Genomic DNA, 19,858 nt, shown 5'->3' on the forward strand with positions numbered 1-19,858 from the left:
TAAAAGGAGAAAAAAAATATAAGTAAACCAAAATAAAGATTTAGATAGATATGTTTTTGATAGATATGGATTAACAAATCATATATTTATCTAAATTTTATTATTTTAATTTTTTTTTTTGTAAATCAATTAGTTAATCTTTATCTTTATCTGTACACCATGAAATTAATTTTTATAAATTATTTATCAATTCTTATATGTTTATTTACCTATAAGTCATGAAATTATTATTTTTCAAATAATTTTTAAAATTTTTATCTTTATCTAAATGTCATGAAATAAATTTCCATAAATTATTTATGATTTTTTTATATGTTTATTTATAATGAAATTAATTAAAGTACAAAATGAAGGGCAAAAAACATGAGTAGCTTTTTTTTAAATCAATTTTTTAACCTTTATTTTTATCAGTAGGCCATGAAATTAATTTTTATAAATTATTTATCAAGTTTTATATGCTTATTTATGGGAAGAAATTTTAAATTATCTATAAGTTATGAAATTAAGTATTTAATTTTTATCTTTATCTGTATACCATGAAATTAATTTTCATAAATTATTTATCAATTTTTATATGTTTATCTATATGGAGGAATTTTGAAATTCAAATCTTTATCCATACATATGTATATCCACAACTCCAATGAAAGATATTATTTGATTTTTTAAAATATGTTTTTAGATAACACAATTGGGAGAGAAAGTGAGAATACTTGAATAGTGAGAAGAGGGATAAAGAGATGTGCCACCTATTTATTTTATTTTTCCAAAATTATGAAAATTTAAGATTCAAGTTTTTGAGTTTTTGACCTAACAACTACATTTGGTTATATAGATGGTATAGATTTACAACCCAAAAACAAACGGGGCCTAAAAGAAGAACATTGCGTCTGCTCTGCGTTTCTCTTCAGAAACCAGAAAGATGAGAACTTGGTTCGTTCCTTCATCTATTGCTCCATGGTTGATTCGTACTCGCACAACCCATATATCTTTCTTCTCATCTTCGATCTCACACTCTCAACCCCCTACTTCGATTTCAAATCCAACCTCCAAACCCATCTCAGATTCTCAAATCTACTCATTGTCATTTTTATTTCTCGACAATCCCAACACAAACACTTCTTTTCCCAAGAAATCCCGTTCAGAAACTGGATTTTCTGCTTCCACGGAACCACCCAGGTGCGAATTCACCGAATCCATTTCACAAAAGAAGAGTCTTGAGCAAACCCATGTGATAAAAGTTCTGTTAAGCCAAAGGAACGACCCGGATTCAGCTTTTAATTACTTCAAATGGGCTGAGAAACAGCGCGGTTTTGCCCGTGGCATTGTTGACGCCTTTTGTGTTTTGCTCTGCATTTTGGTGGGTTCACCCAACCATCATCAAATCGCTCGTAATATGCTTAATCGATACGTTTTGGGGGATTCAAGTCCCTCTTCTTGTATTCTTGTTGATCACTTGGTTGACTGCTCGAAAAGGTTTGAATTTGATTCAGATTCACGGATTTTTAATTATTTGTTGAATAGTTATGTTAGAGCTGGTAGATTCAACGATTCATTTGATTGTTTTGATAGAATGATTGAAAGCAATATAGAGCCATGGGTTATGTGTATAAATGTTTTTTTGACTGCACTGGTTAGGAAAAACATGATTGCAGAAGCGCGAGGTTTGTACAATAATGTAGTCTCGAGAGGAGTAAATTATGATTGTTGTACTGTAGAGACAATGATGCGTGCGTGTTTGAATGATGGAAAGGCTGATGAGGCTGAACGGTACTTTTGGGAAGCTAAGGCTAGCTTCATTAAGCTTGATGCAGCGAATTACAGTACTGCTATTCAGGCTGTTTGCAGAAAACCCAATTCAAATGTGGCATGTGAGTTGTTAAATGAGATGACGAAAATGGGGTGGGTTCCTTCAGTGGGCACATTTGCATGTATAATTGGAGCCTGTGTGAAGCAAGGGAACATGGTAGATGCTTTAAAGGTAAAGGACGAAATGGTTAGTAGTGGAAAGCCAATGAATTTGATTGTTGCTACAAGCCTGATGAAGGGATATTATATGGCGGGTGATTTGGATAGTGCTTTGAATTTGTTCGATAAGATTGTTCGTGATGGACTTGAGCCAAACATGGTCACTTACTCGGTTCTGATTGAAGGATGCTTTAGAGGTGGAAAAATGGAAAGGGCATCTGAGTTATGCACTCAAATGAAACTTGCAGGTATCCAGCCAAGTGTCTATATTGTGAATTCATTGATACGGGGATTTTTGGGAGTGCATCTGTGGGAAGAGGCATTCAAGCATTTTGATGAGGCGGTTGAGTGTGGTATTGCCAATGTATTTACATACAATAACATGATATGCTGGCTTTGCAAAGAGGGTAAGGTGGATGAAGCCTGCAGTGTATGGAAAAAGATGGTGAATGAGGGAGTGGAACCAAGTGTAGTTTCATACAACAACCTGATACTTGGTCACTGCAGAAAAGGGAATATGGACTTGGCATCACGCCTATTTTCAGAGATGCTGGGAACAGGTTTGAAAGCTAATGTACTAACATATAGTATTTTGATTGATGGATATTTTAGAAAAGGTGAGACTGAACAAGCCCTTGGCATGTTTGATCAGATGGTGGACTTGGGAATTTCCCCTACTGACTTTACATTTAATACATTTATCAATGGTTTGTGCAAAGTTGGCCGCACATTTGATGCAATGGATATGCTGAATAAATTTGTAGAGAAGGGTTTTGTCCCAAATTGTATGTCTTACAACAGCATTATAGATGGTTTTATCAAGGAGAGTGACATCACCTCTGCATTGGCTGTTTATAGAGAGATGTGTGAATGTGGGGTTACCCCCAATGTTGTCACTTACACCAGTTTGATTCATGGGTTTTGCAAAAGCAATAATATTGATCTCGCTTTGAAAATGCGGGATGAGATGACAATGAAGGGTCTTCAATTGGATGTCACTGCATACGGTGTCCTCATTGATGGATTTTGCAAAAGAAGAGACATGGAAAACGCATGTGAACTCTTCAACGAACTCCTTGAAGTTGGTTTATCTCCTAATGCAGTTGTCTATAGTAGTATGATCAGTGGCTTCAGAAATCTAAATAACATGGAAGAAGCACTTTCCTTGCATAAGAAAATGATCAATGAGGGAATCCCATGTAATTTGGCAACATACACCACATTAATTGATGGTTTGCTAAAACAGGGGAAAATACTTTTTGCATCAGAATTATACACCGATATGCTTTCCAATGGCATTGTGCCAGATGAGGTCACATATACTGTCCTGGTACATGGTCTTTGTAATAAAGGGCAGCTTGAGAATGCACACAAGGTATTGGAAGAGATGGATAAGAAGAGTATGGCTCCTAATGTTCTTATTTATAATACGTTGATTGCTGGGTACTTCAAGGAGGGGAATTTGCAAGAAGCTTTTAGATTGCATGATGAGATGCTTGACAGAGGTGTTGTACCTGATGATACAACTTATGATATTCTTGTAAGTGGAAAATTTAGAGGGAATAAATTCCATGTTGGTGCCTCAAGTGTCTAATAACCAGTAAAATGGTTATCATCTACAACCTACTACCAGAGTTTATTTGGTCTCTCAAAGGAGAAAATTATCTGCGGTTGTGATATTTGTCATTTTCATGTCTGCAGCTCTGTCTGAGGAGGTAACATTCTTTTGTCACAATCATGTAGTACTTTTGAATTTGTTGGCACACTGGTGGGTTGTACATGACTTGTGTCTCCGCTATTTTCTGCTTCTTTCTTCTAGGTTGAGTGCTTTTGTCCCTCCTTGGCTAATCAAGACCAAAAAACCAAAGATTGGCACATATACTTCCAACCTTAACTGGATCGTTTCAGTCCTTTAAAGGTATAAATCATAACTCCACTGCGTTTTTTCCATCTACAGTTCGTTAATGTGGTTGTTATGATTGTGTCCATTTATGATTTCTTCATTTTGGTGGAGGAAATGCTACTTTATTGCATAGTTGCTGGAATTGCCTACTAGGGTGACATTTCCGCTCTGGAACTGTGATTCCATGGTTTAGAGCTGGCAACAAGTTAGAACCATGTTCCCCTCGAGATAGAATCATGACTACGATTGGGATAGGACCTTTCCAAAGCCTTGGAAAGCGTGAATTTGATCTACAGTTCCTAATTTTTAAAGACGAATCCCAATTCCAGTTTCAATTCTTTTGTGCCAATCAGGACCTTAAATCCCATTGATTGGGTTACTGTTTTCTTCCCTGCCTAGACTTATTCACTTTTCTTTGATATTGCATTCATGTGTGCCTGAAATTTAGGTGGTGAATGGTCTATACCTGTAGTTACAAAATTGGCACCTTGTTTCTTTTTGCCTAACATGATATATTTTTTGGTGTTGATATTTTCTCTTCAGCGATGCTCTGTTTGGAATCTTATATTGGTTAATTAATGTCAGGCCCAAGGGTTTCCAGGACTTGCTCTGTTTTGCAAAATTCAAGGAAATGGATTACATCTGATGTTTTTGGTTTAGGGTTCTCCTCACCTTGAACTGCCCTTCTGAGTTATCATGCTGCCATTTATCGGACACTCTCCTCCAGGTAAAACAAGGGCAAATAACCAGATTATTTATATATGTATTCTATTATATACAGCACACAATTCAAGAGCTTTGTCACAGTTTCTTGTTTTCCAAAATACTATGGGACTGTTAAAACTGCACATCGAGTAACTGCTAAATAGTTTTCAAATTCAATCTCCATTTGTTAAACATTCTAAAAATTCTGATGTACAATTGCAAACGCTTGTAGATGTATGTATTTTATGCCTAAGTGGGTGTTAGTTATCTATTTTCCTAAAAAGGTTGCCTCCCAGAAGATGGGATATGGGAAATTGTTGGCACTAAAATTTATCATCTCTGTCGAATAGCTACAATAAATACAGAGAGTTGATCCAAGGGATGATAGAGGTGAAAACCATAAGTTTCCGGTGGGAGATGGACCCTAAAATGTAGAGCTAAGTGGCGAAATTAAAGGAACAGATGTAGCAGATTCAGTTTCTTCTGTCGATTCCTTTGATAACACAATGAGATGGGGCCTAACGTGGCTCAAGTGTCAAGTCATGAAATAAGGCACGCAGATGATGCAGGATACGTGGTTTTTTTGCAGAGAAAAAGAGTGCTGCAGCAAAGGAGTAGTTACCAACAGTTGTGAAGATCGTGGGTAGTTATGCAAGAAGTGGGGGAAATTTGCTCCATGATGGGACACGTGGTAGCAGAGAAGCAACAAAGCCACGGCTGGAATTTCAAAGGAAAGAAGGACAATCAAACACGCAACTCTTATGGAATTATGAGTAATTTAACTTAGTTAGCAATAGTTTCTGTATTTAGGAATAGTCTGTGTAGAATTTAGCCTCTGTGGCCAAGTTTCCCTCTGTCGATTGCCATGTACATTGAGCTTGTAATTTAATTCTTGTAATTAAGTGGCAAGTTTACTTGTTCTTCTATCGATCTTCATTTTATTCACATTTGTTTCTTCGCATTACAACCTCCACAGAGGTCTTTGAATCTGTCAAGGCATAGGACATTCAAACCGCAATTACTTCATTTGCTGTTGTTTGTGAAAGTTTGGTTTCCCTGTTGAATCTCGTCTGTCGATTTGGCTCTAACCAGATTTTTGCTAACATATTTTGGCACGCCCGGTGGGACCTGTCTAATTTGGAGTGATGGCTAGGAAGAAACAGCATGAAGTCTTTGAAGACCCTGAGAAAAGGGTTGAAGATGGAGAAGAGCTGGACGAAGGGCTTGAAGGAGTGCGAGAAAACCTAGCTGATGGCCATTCAGTGGCCAGGCAGAAAATAGGCCAAGGAAACGGCCAAAATATGGCCAGAAATGGCCAGTCTAGTTGCTCTCCTTGATCCAAGTAGGGCTTTTTTGTTGCATACTTAGCAAACAATTGGTTCCATGTCTGCGTATGAGAACCAAGTGATGATAGATGACTTGCTGGCTTTGTTTGAGAAAGCCAACATCAAACCAAGCCAATCAAGAAGGATTGGAGATGAAATTCAGGTAAGTAAAGCACAATTTATACCACTTATGACCTCTTAACAACATGAAAATGTAAATGAACCTGTGTCATTTTATAGACCTCCCACACTCCAAGAAAGATATGAGGAGGGTATGACCATAAATCCTGTGTTTGAGAGAGAGTACCCCACAAACTCAGTGTTTAATCATAACTTAAATATAAATAATATGGAAGTAAGACCTGGGGGGGCAACTAAGGCCACAAATGTATGGTACTCCTACATATGGTATTCCTACATTTGATGGGCCTGGTTACCATGAACAAAGAAATAGGCTAATAAATCAAGCAAGGCCTCAGAATGTGCAGGAACATGTCATACAACAACCCTATTATGAACCTAACACTACAACAAAATTGATTTTTCACGGCACCACATCAACGACACACAATAAATGCAAGCCGTAATTTCTCACTTTTACGACTTGTTTTTTTTGCATGTCGTAAATAATAGACTAACCACGATATGTCTATTGCGCAGGCCGTTAATGGTAAAAATGATAATTTTTTTACGGCTTGTATTGCGCGCCGTAATTAATAAAACTTTTTACGACATACATATAGCATGCCGTTAATACATTAGTATATACGACACACATCTGCCAGTCATTAAAAATAAGCCACTTTTTACGACTTACTATGTAGGTCGTGAATGGTATCCCAAAATACTTCAGGCGCCAAAACCCAATTTTTTTGGCGCCACTTATCAAAAAAAAAAATATTTAATTTATTTTTTTATTATCAAACAGACTGATACAAGTCAAAAAAAAACAAAAAAAATACAGAGTTTCTAAGAAGAGAGGGAGACATAGGTGAAGGGGAAAGGTTTCTTCAAACATTTCTTCAATCGATTGAATCGGTGGAGATCCATTGACGTAGTCTGCTTCGACTTACTACGAGAAGAAAGGTCCATTGACGCAGTCTGCTTCGATTGCTTCGACTTGGACTTGGCTTCAATTTGTAATATGCTTCGACTGCTTCGACTTCGACTGGTAAGGCACTCTCTTTTCTCTTCCTTCTTCCTGAAACCCTTGTTTCGTCTGACTCTCTCTCTCTCTGACTCTCTCTCTCTCTCTCTCTCTCTCTCGGTATATATATATATATATATATATATTTATATCCCTCTCCTCCCTTCTCTCCTCTCTTTTTCTGTTTGTTTTTATGCACTGTGGAATCTGTCCCTTTCTGTGCTTGAACTGATGGGTGGATGAATGCATCTGCTATTTGTTTTTATATTGGGCGTTTGAGTTGTAAGAACTAGATTAATGTTGTAAGAGCTTTGAGCATTTGAATGAATATTTTATACCTATGTGAGCAGTGTACGTTGCATCTAGCTTTATATCTTAAGTGGCTAGCTTATTGGTTCTAGCAAAGGTTTTCTTGTCATAATGTCATTGCTGCACCATTATTTATTTATTCTTTTAATAATTTGCAGCAAAGGACTTGTTGCGTAATGTAGATGCTATGAATGTATGAACTGTTCTAGAGTGTTTACAGGGCAGGATGCTTGACTCTGGACTTACAGTTTGGATCAGCACTGTTTAACCCAAACAGATCTCATTAGTCATTATTTAAAATAAAATTTAAGTGCACAAATTCCAATCACAAAACACAATTTTCTCACATAAAGCATCATATTAAATAGTATCCAAATGTATCACTGAAAATTGAAAAAATTCATTCAACAATTAAGAGAAAATGGCATGAATCAATCATACCTATATAATTTAGCATAATCTCAATATTGGAATTGTCAGTAGGCTGCAATAACACATATGCCAGATTAGGGCACAAACACATTCTCATGAAACTTATCAAATTTCTTGCTCAAAGCTTTCATTCGCTTCACATATCCCCGCAACTGCCAGTCCAAGATGTCAGTCCACTGTATCCAAACTCCAATATTCAACACACTATTAAGCAAGAACAACTAATCTAGCATCTCTTGAACTTCTTCAAGAATCACAATAGATTTCTCATATATGGATTCATTATAGTACTTTTTGCCCAATACAATTCTACTTATAAAGCTCTGTGCAACCTGCAAAAGATGATTTTATAGTATCAGATTTCTTAACAAAGCGAACCCGGTGGTGACCTATCAAATGGATCATTACACAATGTGATTAGTATCATGTCACATCATATAATGCCCAAATGCAATCACTAGTATTACTTAGATGGAACATACTACAAAGATTTTTAACTCAATCAACTTGGACTAATACAAATCATGATTTTAAACATTGCCCTGATTAAAAGGTAAGGCATCCCATCTTTTATTGAACTCCAATAATTTATCCCCACCCTCCCAAAAAAAAAAAAAAAAATGAAAAATGCACCAATGAAAGCAATTCTTGTTTTTGTTGTCAACAAGTCAGCTTACTGATGTTACATGCAGGGCACCCTTCTTGTTTTTGTTGTCAACAAGTCAGATCACTGATGTTACATGCAGGTTTTGGATGGTCTAAGTTAGACATCTTGTCTTGACAATGGTTTTGGATGGTCTAAGTTAGATAAAATCCATAAGAACATCCAAAGATTTTCATTGATGTTTCAATGTAAATGACATAAATGTGACAGCAATTCAAAATCTAGACTCAATTTGCAGCTTCTTTCACTTCATAGGGTGGCCTAATTCTCACAGATTGTGTTTGTGATCTTCTAATTGGCACAGACAAGGAAGATGTTCCTCAAGATTTTCTTGCTACTTGACAACATAATAGAAAACATTTCTGTTGCTTGATTAGAAATTAAAATCATATAAATCCCACAAAATCAAAGGGAGTTGCACTGTATATAGGGAAAAATACTAGGTTGTATAATTTCTTTGTGGAAAATGTGGAGCTTAGGATTGGTGATGGGAACAGGGTGAAATTTTGGGAAGACACTTGGAGTGGATCCTTAAGTCTTAAGTCTCAATTCCCTAGATTGTACCAGCTGACTTTAGACAAAGAGATCACTCTGAAATCGCAGATTTCTAGTCGGGACAGATTCAATAATTGGTGCTTTAATTTTAGAAGGCCCCTTCAGGAAAAAGACAAAGCAAGTTTGGAGAGTTATTTTCATCTTTGTGGTGTGGTCTCTGTGGTTATATGGAAATGATTGCATTTTTAATAATACTCAGCCTGATTTAGATGATTTGTGTGAGGTAATAAAAGTTAGAGTGGCCATGTGGGTGAAGTCTTATGAGTTGGGTTGTGTCTACTCCATTCAGGAGATTGTCTCAAATATTAAATGGGTGAGTCAACATCTTTACGGGTGAGCTCTGCTAATTTGTGGTGCTGCTAATTTGTTTCAGCTCTGCTGCTGTTGCTTTATTTTCTTAAGCTTGCTGTTCTGCTCTGACTTTGTTGCTCTGGATCTATTAATCTGTTGCTGTTGCTGTTGCTGTTGCTGTTACTTCATTCATGTGTGGTGCTGCTAATTTGTGTGAGCTCTGCTACTGGTTCGTTCTGGCTGTTGCTGTATTTTTCTTCAGCTTGCTGTTTTGATCTGACTCTATTGCTCTGGATCTGTTAATCTGTTGCTGTTACTGTTACTGGGGCAGTTCAGTTGGGTCATTTGCTTTGTTACTTTGGTGTTGTAATCTGTTTGTTGTGTGGTGTTGTGGAGGTTGGTTTCTCATCAACTTCCTGGGATGCTAGCATATGATTGGGCGTGCGTTTGGGTGCCAACTTAGTTGGGATCCATTTGTTCGCTCTTATGCTTGTGCACCCTCTCTTGTTTTTGTTGTAATCTTTTCCATCAATAAAGTTTTCTTCTTATTTTAGGTTCTTTAAGTGTCTAGTGGCTAGCATTTAGCTGCCTGCTCATAGGCTTCTGGTTCTATCAAATACATGTTTTTTATAAGTAAATATTTCTGGTTTGATTAAACATATCATAACTTTACATCGCTGTGAATCACTTGATTATTCTGAAGGTGAACCTTATTGCGAATTCTGTTTTATATATATATATATATAATTTGCTGTGGCAATGTGATTCTGCACCTTATGCGCAAGTAGTCTCTTGTTTTCTACGAATTGGGGGGAATTAGTTGCTGCCTGATGGACTTGCTTTTTGATATCATTTTCTGCTAGGTCCTATGTGAAGTTATTAATAGTGTTTGAAATTGGAAGTAGTGGCAAACCTGGTTTGGTTTCCCCTAATGTGTGAGTATGCCAACATAGGTTCTTTGATAATAATAATAAGGTTTACTTACCGTTGTACGAAAAATTAATGTTGTGGTAAAAGATTGGCTCTATTAGATTTTGGAAAAAAGTGACTTTCTTGTATGGGGTTCAGAGGTTGACTGTTATTCCCGGAAGGTTTTTAATTTTTTGCAGAAAAGAAATTGGTGTTTGACATGAATTGATTCTCTCTTTACCTTCTCTCACAATGATGGCTTTGTTATCTTATGGAGAGCTTGTTTTTAGTGGACAGGATTTTTAGTGTCATGTTCATTGCCACCTCTATGAAATGGCCAGAATATAGGAATTCATTTGAGTTGCTGTAACATTTTTGAGTTGCTATTTCTATTAGACCTTGAACTGCATGTTGACTCTTAGAACTCTCTCTCTCCCCCTATCCATCTATTGCATGTTGACTCTTGGAACTATCCATCTACATATCTATTTATGATCAATCAACACGCAATTTCTTGTCATGATACTCTCTCTTTCTCTCTATCCATCTATATATATATATATGATCAATCGCTATGCAGTTTCTTATCATGATACTCTCTGGACTCAGTTGAAGAGTAGCAATGCTGTTGTTAGAGGCAGTTTTGCAGGAAAACATGGCGTGTTTTGTTAACTATACATACAATGTTTCATCCATTCATGATAAGATTCATATGTTCTTTGCTGAAAAAATTGCTGAAGAATGGGATCCTTTAATAACATATTATTTTTTTGAAGTGCTGTGCTTCGTGTTACTGGATTAGTGCTTAATTGTTTGTATTCTCTCTGAAGCTAAACTTTCTTCTTTTTTACTAGTATCTTATTTCTGTACTTACCAAAAAAAGAAGTATTTTATTTCTGCATTTGGTTAGCTCCACTTCTATGTAATTCTTGAACTTTAACTGCAAAATGGATTTACTTGTATCTACTTCAGACTCAAACACTGGAGCAAGAAGCATATCCAGCATTGGATGAGTTGACTTCTAAAATCAGCACACTTAACCTTGAGCGTGTTAGACAAATAAAGAGTCGTCTCGTTGCAATATCTGGTCGTGTACAGAAGGTAAATGTGAATAAGCTGTTTTGTGACTGCCATTGCACGCTGAGTTATATATAATGTGAACAAATGCTCCCTTTCAAAATAGTCGTTTTCTTGTATGAGTTCTGATTATTTCTATCTAAATAACTCCTGGTTTCGTGGACACCTATTGCCATAATTCATATTCATACATTTTCACAAGAGCGTGGACTATATGAAGATATAATGTATTCATACATCAACTATAATTTCGCTAGGATCTGACAAATGTTCAATTCCTTGAATGAAAATTTAACTTGAGTCATGTGTGTTGTGTTCCATAGAAATACTCAACTCCAATGGAAGTACAGGTACTTTAGCAACATTTTGGTATAGTGATGCTTAATTTCCAATATGGCATTGCCTGGAAGAACTTCAAACTATTTACACTAATGGGTTCTTCACATCATCTCCTTAGTGAAGGATTACTTGCTGGGAAACTTTACTCAAAATGCTTATTACATCAATCAGTTGTTTACAGAAATAAACTTAGACCATCATGGCCTGAGCAACTTCTTTCTTCATTTATTTACTTAATTTGTAGTAGTGCTATTAACGCCTTCTTGGCTCTGTCTACCCTTTCCCCCTTTCCTCATTTTCTTTGAGGTGGGCTTGCTCTCATCTAAGAGAAAAGGCAACCCTTTGGGACACACTTTGTCTTAGACACAGCCTTTAGTAACTCTGTGCTTCAAAAGACTTGCAAAAGTAGTTGAGTTGTGTAGATTGTCAGCAATCCAATGCTTGTCACAACCCTTTGCCTTCATTAATCATGAATTCGTCTTTCTTGCATTATTGGTGTCAATATCAATATTTTCCTTATGCCGAGATTGTTTCTGGCTTCTCGCTTAAACATTTGTTGATAGAAGAGGTAGATTCTCTTTTAGTGGTTAAGAGTGGTGATTAGACTCCCTAATGAATAATTGATAACCAAGAACTTCCTAAGTGGACAATGCTCTTCTACTTGAGTCATGAGATACTACAATTCTTTACCTATGTTTAAACACCATTTTTTTTGTTGTCTGCATCCCTAAAAACAGTTAATTATGTCGTTTAGGACCCATCATGATAATAAATAAATAATTATTGAAATGTTCTTCACTTCCTTCTTGGCAATTTCTTGGTGATGTCATTTTTGTTTATGCTGTTGTGAAGTTTTGTAGTGCACTAAACTAGCATTTATTGTGAAAAGGACCAACTTTATGGTATTTGGTGTTAGGCATTGAAGTTCATGTAGTATTTGCAGAGATTGCTCAACCATTGCGTCACTTGACTCATCTGCATTTTTTTGAAGGTCCAATAAAATATCACTTGTCTTATTTGCATTTTTTTGAAGGTCCTATAAAATAAGATCATATTTCAATGTTTAGCTTGAGGTTTCACAGAAATTTTGGGCTATTACGATTATTTGATGTTTGTTTTGTACTTTGTGCAAACTGATGTGGAAACTAGGTGGAGAGGACAAAGTTACGAGATAAGCATTGCTGATGTGTATTGTGGGCATTATCACTGTTTGTGTTTATACCAAATTCACATTTTTTATGCAAAAGCACACGACTTCGGAAAATAATTGTTATTGCCTTTAGTAATATCTCTAATTTTGTTTGTTTATTTTTTTTAAAAAACATTCTTAATCACTCCATGAACATGTCTAGACTGGTATACAAGGCTTTATTTTGATTTGGTTTATAATTTTAATAATTTATTTCATGTAGACTGGTAGCAATTGTTAGCATATGCATGTGAATAAGTTTGATTGACCTAAACAAGCAGAGAAACATAAAACATAAAGCTCAATCTTCACACTGTTTTTTGTTTCTTTTATTTTGTTTTGTATTGTTCTTTTTTTTTTTTTTTGAAGGTTTCATTTGTGCAGAATGATAGCTTTTAAGTAGAAGCTGCTCAAGTTTTATGCCACTTTAGCTCATTGCCTAAATAAAAAAAAATTCCTAGAAGATAAATGGTCTAGCCACAAATTAAAGGTTTATATTTAGTTCAATGGAATGAGATGGAATGATTATTTTTGGTGAATAATAATTTAGCTACACTTTATTTTTATTATTATTTTTAATCAATCAAACTGTAGAATGAATATTTTCTCATTTTATTTTAGTGGATCAAACACTACTTTGATGCTCAAAATGCCTTTAATAATGTGTAATTTGACCTAAAGTCTCAATCATTTTGTTTGGTTTTGTTCATAGGATCAGGTTCTTATTATTTTTATTTTTTATTTTTTTTTAAGAAATAGAAATTAGATTGTCTAATGATTATTTTGGGTATTACTGTTCTAGTTGAATTTTAGGCTTGGCTATTAAACGGAAAAGGTTGAATTCCTTACATTGATTAAATTTATCCACTTTTACTTTTCAATTGGTTTTTACTTAATGAAAATGGGAAATTTCATCTTCTAAACTGCTGCTGCACTACTCTGCTCTGTGTACCATCTTGTTGTAGTAATTGTTATATGGATGTTGTGCTGGAAATAATTTGCTCTGGCCCTGTGTAGCAGTTTTTTCAAAGTGCTGCTGACTAGCTGTCAAAGCCTCATTGTGAAAGAGCTAAAATAATTATTTCGATATAGGAGAAGGAATGAATCAAGCAATTTCGAGTTTACAAGGTATACTTTTTTTTTTATTTGCCTAAAGTTTGTTAAACTTTTTCACAAAATAATCATTTAGTTGTCATCTAGAATGTTACTAAGTTGCCTATCAAACACCAAATTTGATATTCAATTGTTTGTTATGTACTTGATATGTCCAGAATTTAATGGTATTTGATTACAATTCTAGATTCTAGATTATTTGAAACTCTAAAATACCATCTTAGTGTATTTGTTAATCATTTTGAGCATTGATGCATGTAACTAATTTTATTAGTTTTTGTGAATGCAATTTGTTAGCAAGTGGAAAGTTGAAGATGGACAAAACATGGGTATATTTTCCAAGGTATATTTCTAAACACAACCATAAATATGCTTTCAAATGTTAAGTTACTCATTTTGTTTGAATGGAATTAATAATAATTTTAAGTTTTCAGAGTATCAAATGAGTATGTGGATGGAGCGAGAAAATTTGTCAACATGGCTAAGGCCTCGTTTGGAAACCCTCATTTTTAGTCAAAAAGTCAAAAAGTTACTAAGGGTTGGTTTGAGATATTCTAAAAAAGTTTACTTTTTGACTTATTGGCTTATATAGGTTGGGTTTGGGTTGGGTTTGATGTGATGTGTTAGAGAGATGATGTGATTTAAATAAGATGATGTGACTTAAATAGGATAGTGACTTTTTGACTTTTTGTATTATTTAGTGTACCCCAAACCAAGCCTAAATTAGCCAAAAAGCCAACAACCTATACCAAAAAGTCGAAGATTCTCTTTTCTCTCTATTTTTTGCACATCTTTTCGTAAAAAGTCAAAAAGTCATTCCAAACATACTAGTTTTTTTTAGTTCATATTTTAGCCAAATAGCCAAAAAGTTATTAAATTAGCCTGTTCTCAAACGAGGCCTAAGGCAAATTCAGGGAATACCGATATGATCATATGCCCTTGTGGAAGTTGTCGAAACCTGTCACAACAACATTGTTATACTGTTTTTGAGCATTTGGTCATGGTAGGGATGGATCCTAAATATACGTCATGGATTCTTCATGGGGAACGACTAAGTGAACTTGTAGAAGTTCAGGACAATGTCGAAATTCCGGAGACATAGGTTGTTTAGAGATGTTTATGCACACGATGATTTTCCGCAACCTAGAAATGAAAGTAGAGAGAGGGAGTTCACACAAGCATTAGAAGATGCTGAAACTCCTTTATATCCAGGTTGTACAAAGTACACTAAGTTCTCAGCAATTGTCGCTTTATACAAGCATAAAGCTGTGTATGAGGCATCTGATAAGAGTTTTGATGAAAATTTGAGATTAGTGTCTGACATGCTACCAGAAGGTAACACACTTGTGCAATCTATATATTCAGCAAAGAAGTTGCTTAAAGCATTTGATCTTAGGTATGACAAAATACATGCTTGTGTCAATGATTGTTGTTTATTTAGAAAAGATTTACAGCATATGGAGGCATGCCTGAAATGCAATTGTTCACGGTGGAAAGTAGATAAGCGAACTAAAAATATTAAAAAGGGGGTTCCAGCGAAGGTGTTGCGTTATTTTCCCATAATTCCAAGATTTGGAAGAATGTCCAGGTCACAAGAAAAAGCAGAACAATTAACTTGGCATTCCACTCACAAAAGTCAAGATGGAAAGATGCGACATCCAGTTGATTCGTTGGCATGGGATGCAATTGATCACAAGTGGCCCTCTTTTGCATCGGATCCACGAAACCTTCAACTTGGTCTTGCAAAGATGGATTCAATCCCTTTGCAAATCTTAGCTCAACGTACAGTTGTTGGCCAGAGATGTTAGTGACTTATAATCTTCCTCCATGGTTATGCATGGCAAGGGAAAATATAATGTTGACATTACTTATACCGGGACCAAAGCAACCAGGGAATGATATAGATGTGTATCTGCAGCCACTTATAGAAGACCTACAAGAATTATGGAATAATGGTGTGGAGATCTATGACGCAGCCAGCAAGTCTATGTTTAATTTGAAGGCTATATTGATGTGGACAATAAATGATTTTTCAGCTTATGGGAGCTTAGCTGGATGTGCCACAAAAGGGAAAGTTGCATGTCCTATATGTAGCATTAACACATGCTCCCAGTGGTTGAATCACAGTAAGAAGACAGTGCACATGGGCCACAGGTGATTTCTATCTTCGAATCATCCATTTCGAATGAAAAGAAGTTGGTTTGATGGAAAGCAAGAACTTGGGGGAAAGCCAAAACCATTGAGTGGATCTGATGTGTTACATGCAGTAAGGGACATCGAAACTAATTGGGGAAAAACTACAAAGGAAAGGGAAAAAAAAAGGGCCCAGACCAAAAAGAAGGACGATAAAAAAGAGTCAGATTGCGTCCAACCATGGAAGAAGAAGTCCATATTTTTCAATCTACCATATTGGAATGTAAGTCCTTGGAAAGTAGGATTTCATATTCTTTTGTCTATCGTTAGTCTTAGTTAAACTTTTTCTTCTAGTTTTTTAAATAATAAATCTTTTGTTGATGTTGCAGGCATTGCTTTTACGTCATAACTTGGATGTGATGCACATTGAGAAAAATGTTTGTGAAAGTTTTTTATGCACACTTTTAGATGTTAAGGGGAAATCAAAGGATGGTCTTAAGGCTCGTAAAGATTTGGCAGAAATGAGAATTAGAAGTGAATTGCATGCAGAGGATAAAGGATCCCATTTTTACTTGCCACCAGCATCACATACACTTTCAAAAGATGAGAAGAAGATTTTTTGTTCTAGTCTACAAGATTTGAAGTTGCCTGATGGTTATAGCTCAAATATTGCTAATTGTGTTTCATTACAAGAATGCAAGTTAGTTGGACTCAAGTCACATGATTATCACGTCCTGTTTCAACAATTGTTTTCAGTCGCATTGAGAGAGCTTTTGCCAAAAGGACTAAGGAATGCCATATTCCGAATGTGCTCTTTTTTCAATCAGATATGTCAAAGGGTGATTGATAGGAATAAGATAGAACAACTTGAAAATGATGTTGCCGAGACATTATGCATAGAAAGATTCTTCCCTCCATCATTTTTTGATATTATGGTACACTTAACAATTCATATAGGGCGAGAAGCTTGCTTATGTGGGCCAGTGCAGTTTTGTTGGATGTACCCATTTGAAAGGTGAGTTTATATCATATTTTAAATATAAGTATTGTTTTTTCGCTAACATAAATAAACTTCTAAAAAAGTTGTTAAGCTGAATTTTATTGTTGTTTAGATACATGAAGACACTCAAAGGTTATGTTAAAAATCGAGCAAGACCTGAGGGATGCATAGCAAAATGCTATCTAGTTGAAGAGTCCAGCAATTTTGTAGTGGGTATATTAAGAAAGCAACTGAAATAGGTGTTCGACATAATCGCAATATAGAGTTTGAAAGTGACACAATACTAGAAGGACGCCCAATTACTTTGGGAAAATCAATAGCGATACCAGATGATGTGTTGCAAATTGCTCATCGATGTGTGCTAATAAACAGTGCAGAAGTCCAACCTTATCTAGAGTAAGTATGATGAGTTAAATACTCCTTTGTAGTTAACTATTCAAAGAATGGTGGGTTCTTACCATTTTGCTTTCTTATTAGGATGCATGCGGAGGAGCTTAAGCGTTCTGATAGGCGCTTATTGAAGGATGCTGCATTACTACATTCTAGACAAATGGATACTTTTTGTCAGTGGTTGAAGGAGAAGATCAATTCTTGTGGTAGTGAGGTGTCGAATACATTGAAATGGCTTGCAGCTGGCCCAAGAAATGATGCAATGTCATACTTGGGTTATGTCATTAATGGCCATCGCTTTCATATAACCAATGTTGAGAGGGCTACACAAAATAGTGGTGTTTCCATCGAAGCAGAAACTCTTTGTTGAGCTAGTAAGAGAGATACCACACAAGTTGTGAGAAAAATCTCTTTTTATGGGGTTATTAAAGAGATTATTTTGTTGGACTATTATAAATTCCAAGTCCCTTTATTTAAATGTGATTGGGTAGCTACTGGAAATGGTGTCAAAGTTGAAGATGGATTTACTTTGGTTAACTTACAACATAGCATACATCAATTTGAGAGAGATCCGTTTATTCCAGCGTCACAAGCAAAACAATTGTTTTATTTAAGAGATAATGATACATCCAATTGAGAAGTTGTACTTAAAGCACCCCGAAGAGGTTTTCATGATTTTGAAATGTATGATGACGATGCTTACATGCCATGTGAACATGTCGATATAGCTAGGCTTAAAATGGCCAATAGTGATGAAGATGAGTGCTATGTAAGGAGTGATTGTGAGGGTGTGGAAGTGTTGCGTGATGAATGAGTTACTCTTTATGTTTTGTTGACCTAGTAATGAAGTAAAATAATATTATAAGTACTTGTGTTCTATTGTGATTGATGTTTAAGAATCACTTTTTCACTATGTGATATTTGTGGTATGTATAAAATTAATTAGTAGTTTTTTTTTTCTTCCCCTTTTACAAAATACTTTCATATATTTGTATCTCATATAAAAAATATTACTTGACTTGGCTTGTTCTTTCATTTTTGCAGGTGGAACTCTTTTCTAAGGATTTAGTAATTGAAGTTGCCAACCAATAATGTGTGCAGAGGTAACTTTCAAACAAATATTTTTTTTTCTAATTTATTTATTTTGGGTACACATTTTTAACCAATTATTGGCTGCCTTGCTTTTATTTTTTTCATGTGTCATAAAGAGTTCTAAAAAGGCAGCAAAAAGACATAGGAAAGAGCAAGAAGCTATAGTTGCTGCCACAATGGACAATAGAAGTGATGGACCCATTAGAATTTCAGATGTAGGTTCCAATACTCGACAAATTGAATCACCAAATGCAGATGGAGTAGCTGACTCTAGTCAACAACCAAAGAAGAAAACTAGGGGGCCGTCAAAGTTAAAGATGCATGACAAAGGCAAACAAAAGCATGATGAGATCGACTTCAATGAAAGGAACCAATCGATAGGACAAGAATCAGTGCACTTATCAACCTTAGAAGAGATCTTAGCTCGGGAGATGGTGCCAATTAATATAGATTATTGGTCTGAAGTTCCAGATGAGATTAAGGATAAGTTATGGGCTTGTGTGAAGGTAGTATGTTTATGCAGTTAATTTTCATACGACAATTCATTATTTTCCCCTCTTTTGTAATACTAAATGTTTAGTTATATGAAAATACAGCTTAGATACAAAATACATGATATCCACAAGACACATGCGATGCAAAAGTTCGCAAAATTGTGGCGCAATTACAAGTCTGAACTATTATGAAAAGTAAGAACTCTCGTTACAGCAGGTAAAGGTCATTTAGCATGTAATATTGCCTTCACCAAACCTGATAAGATTGGTGGATGAATGGAATGCATTTGTGAAAAATCGATTTTCAAAAAGCTTCATTGTAAGTGTTTTTTCATAACAGTTTTATGTAGAAGCTCATTTCTTTTCATAACAATTAAGATAAAGATTATAAATTCTTAAAAAATGTGGGCATTTCAAATGTTTACACTCAGGAAAAGAGTGAAAAAATCAAAGAGATGAGAGCAAAGCCGAAGGTGTTACACACGATGAGTAGAAAAGGCTATGCATGGCTAGAGGAAGACATTGTAAGTTTGGCAATATAGACGACATTTATTTCGAAAGCATTTTGATTTTGTTGCTTCTAATTTTGTACTATGTTTTAATTTTTTTAATTTTTTATTTCTTTTCCAGAAAAATTAAAGCCAAGACCCAGATTCCATATCTAGAGTGGATGTTTAGATCAAAGGACATACAAGACAGAAGGGGAAACCTATCAATGAAGTGCTTCAGGAAGCAGTGGTATGAATTAGCTTAATATGTTATTAAAGCTTGCGATTTCATTCAATTCAATTGAAAGATTACTGGTTGCTACTTTACAATTGCT

At 35.4% G+C, this 19,858-nt stretch overlaps 2 protein-coding genes across 22 annotated transcripts; both read left to right on the top strand.

Moving 5' to 3' along the window:
• The first annotated feature begins 844 nt into the window (after window positions 1-844).
• On the top strand, window positions 845-19,559 carry LOC114280757 (uncharacterized). Of its 21 annotated transcripts, none has more exons than XM_082901549.1 (12): window positions 845-3,683; window positions 3,788-3,886; window positions 4,457-4,598; window positions 5,669-6,064; window positions 6,830-7,072; window positions 11,181-11,309; window positions 13,834-13,941; window positions 14,224-14,269; window positions 18,494-18,552; window positions 18,658-19,047; window positions 19,138-19,354; window positions 19,467-19,559. In XM_082901549.1, the coding sequence occupies exon 1, from the start codon at window positions 923-925 to the stop codon at window positions 3,560-3,562; it is 2,640 nt and encodes an 879-aa protein (XP_082757675.1). In that variant the 5' UTR covers window positions 845-922; the 3' UTR covers window positions 3,563-3,683; window positions 3,788-3,886; window positions 4,457-4,598; window positions 5,669-6,064; window positions 6,830-7,072; window positions 11,181-11,309; window positions 13,834-13,941; window positions 14,224-14,269; window positions 18,494-18,552; window positions 18,658-19,047; window positions 19,138-19,354; window positions 19,467-19,559. The 21 variants fall into 21 exon arrangements, with proteins under 21 accessions (XP_082757675.1, XP_082757679.1, XP_082757674.1 ...); XM_082901553.1 differs by having other exon boundaries at window positions 6,866-7,072; window positions 13,831-13,941; XM_082901548.1 differs by lacking the exon at window positions 5,669-6,064 and having other exon boundaries at window positions 6,866-7,072.
• On the top strand, window positions 14,835-18,326 carry LOC145805981 (uncharacterized). The gene is made up of 4 exons (XM_082901565.1): window positions 14,835-16,342; window positions 16,449-17,074; window positions 17,172-17,455; window positions 17,537-18,326. Exons 1-3 carry the CDS (start codon window positions 16,112-16,114, stop codon window positions 17,296-17,298), a joined length of 984 nt encoding a protein of 327 aa, XP_082757691.1. The 5' UTR covers window positions 14,835-16,111; the 3' UTR covers window positions 17,299-17,455; window positions 17,537-18,326.
• Window positions 19,560-19,858: the final 299 nt, after the last annotated feature.

The sequence above is a fragment of the Camellia sinensis genome, chromosome 13, assembly GCF_055761805.1.
Source record: "Camellia sinensis isolate YWXY chromosome 13, ASM5576180v1, whole genome shotgun sequence".
NCBI lineage: Eukaryota > Viridiplantae > Streptophyta > Magnoliopsida > Ericales > Theaceae > Camellia > Camellia sinensis.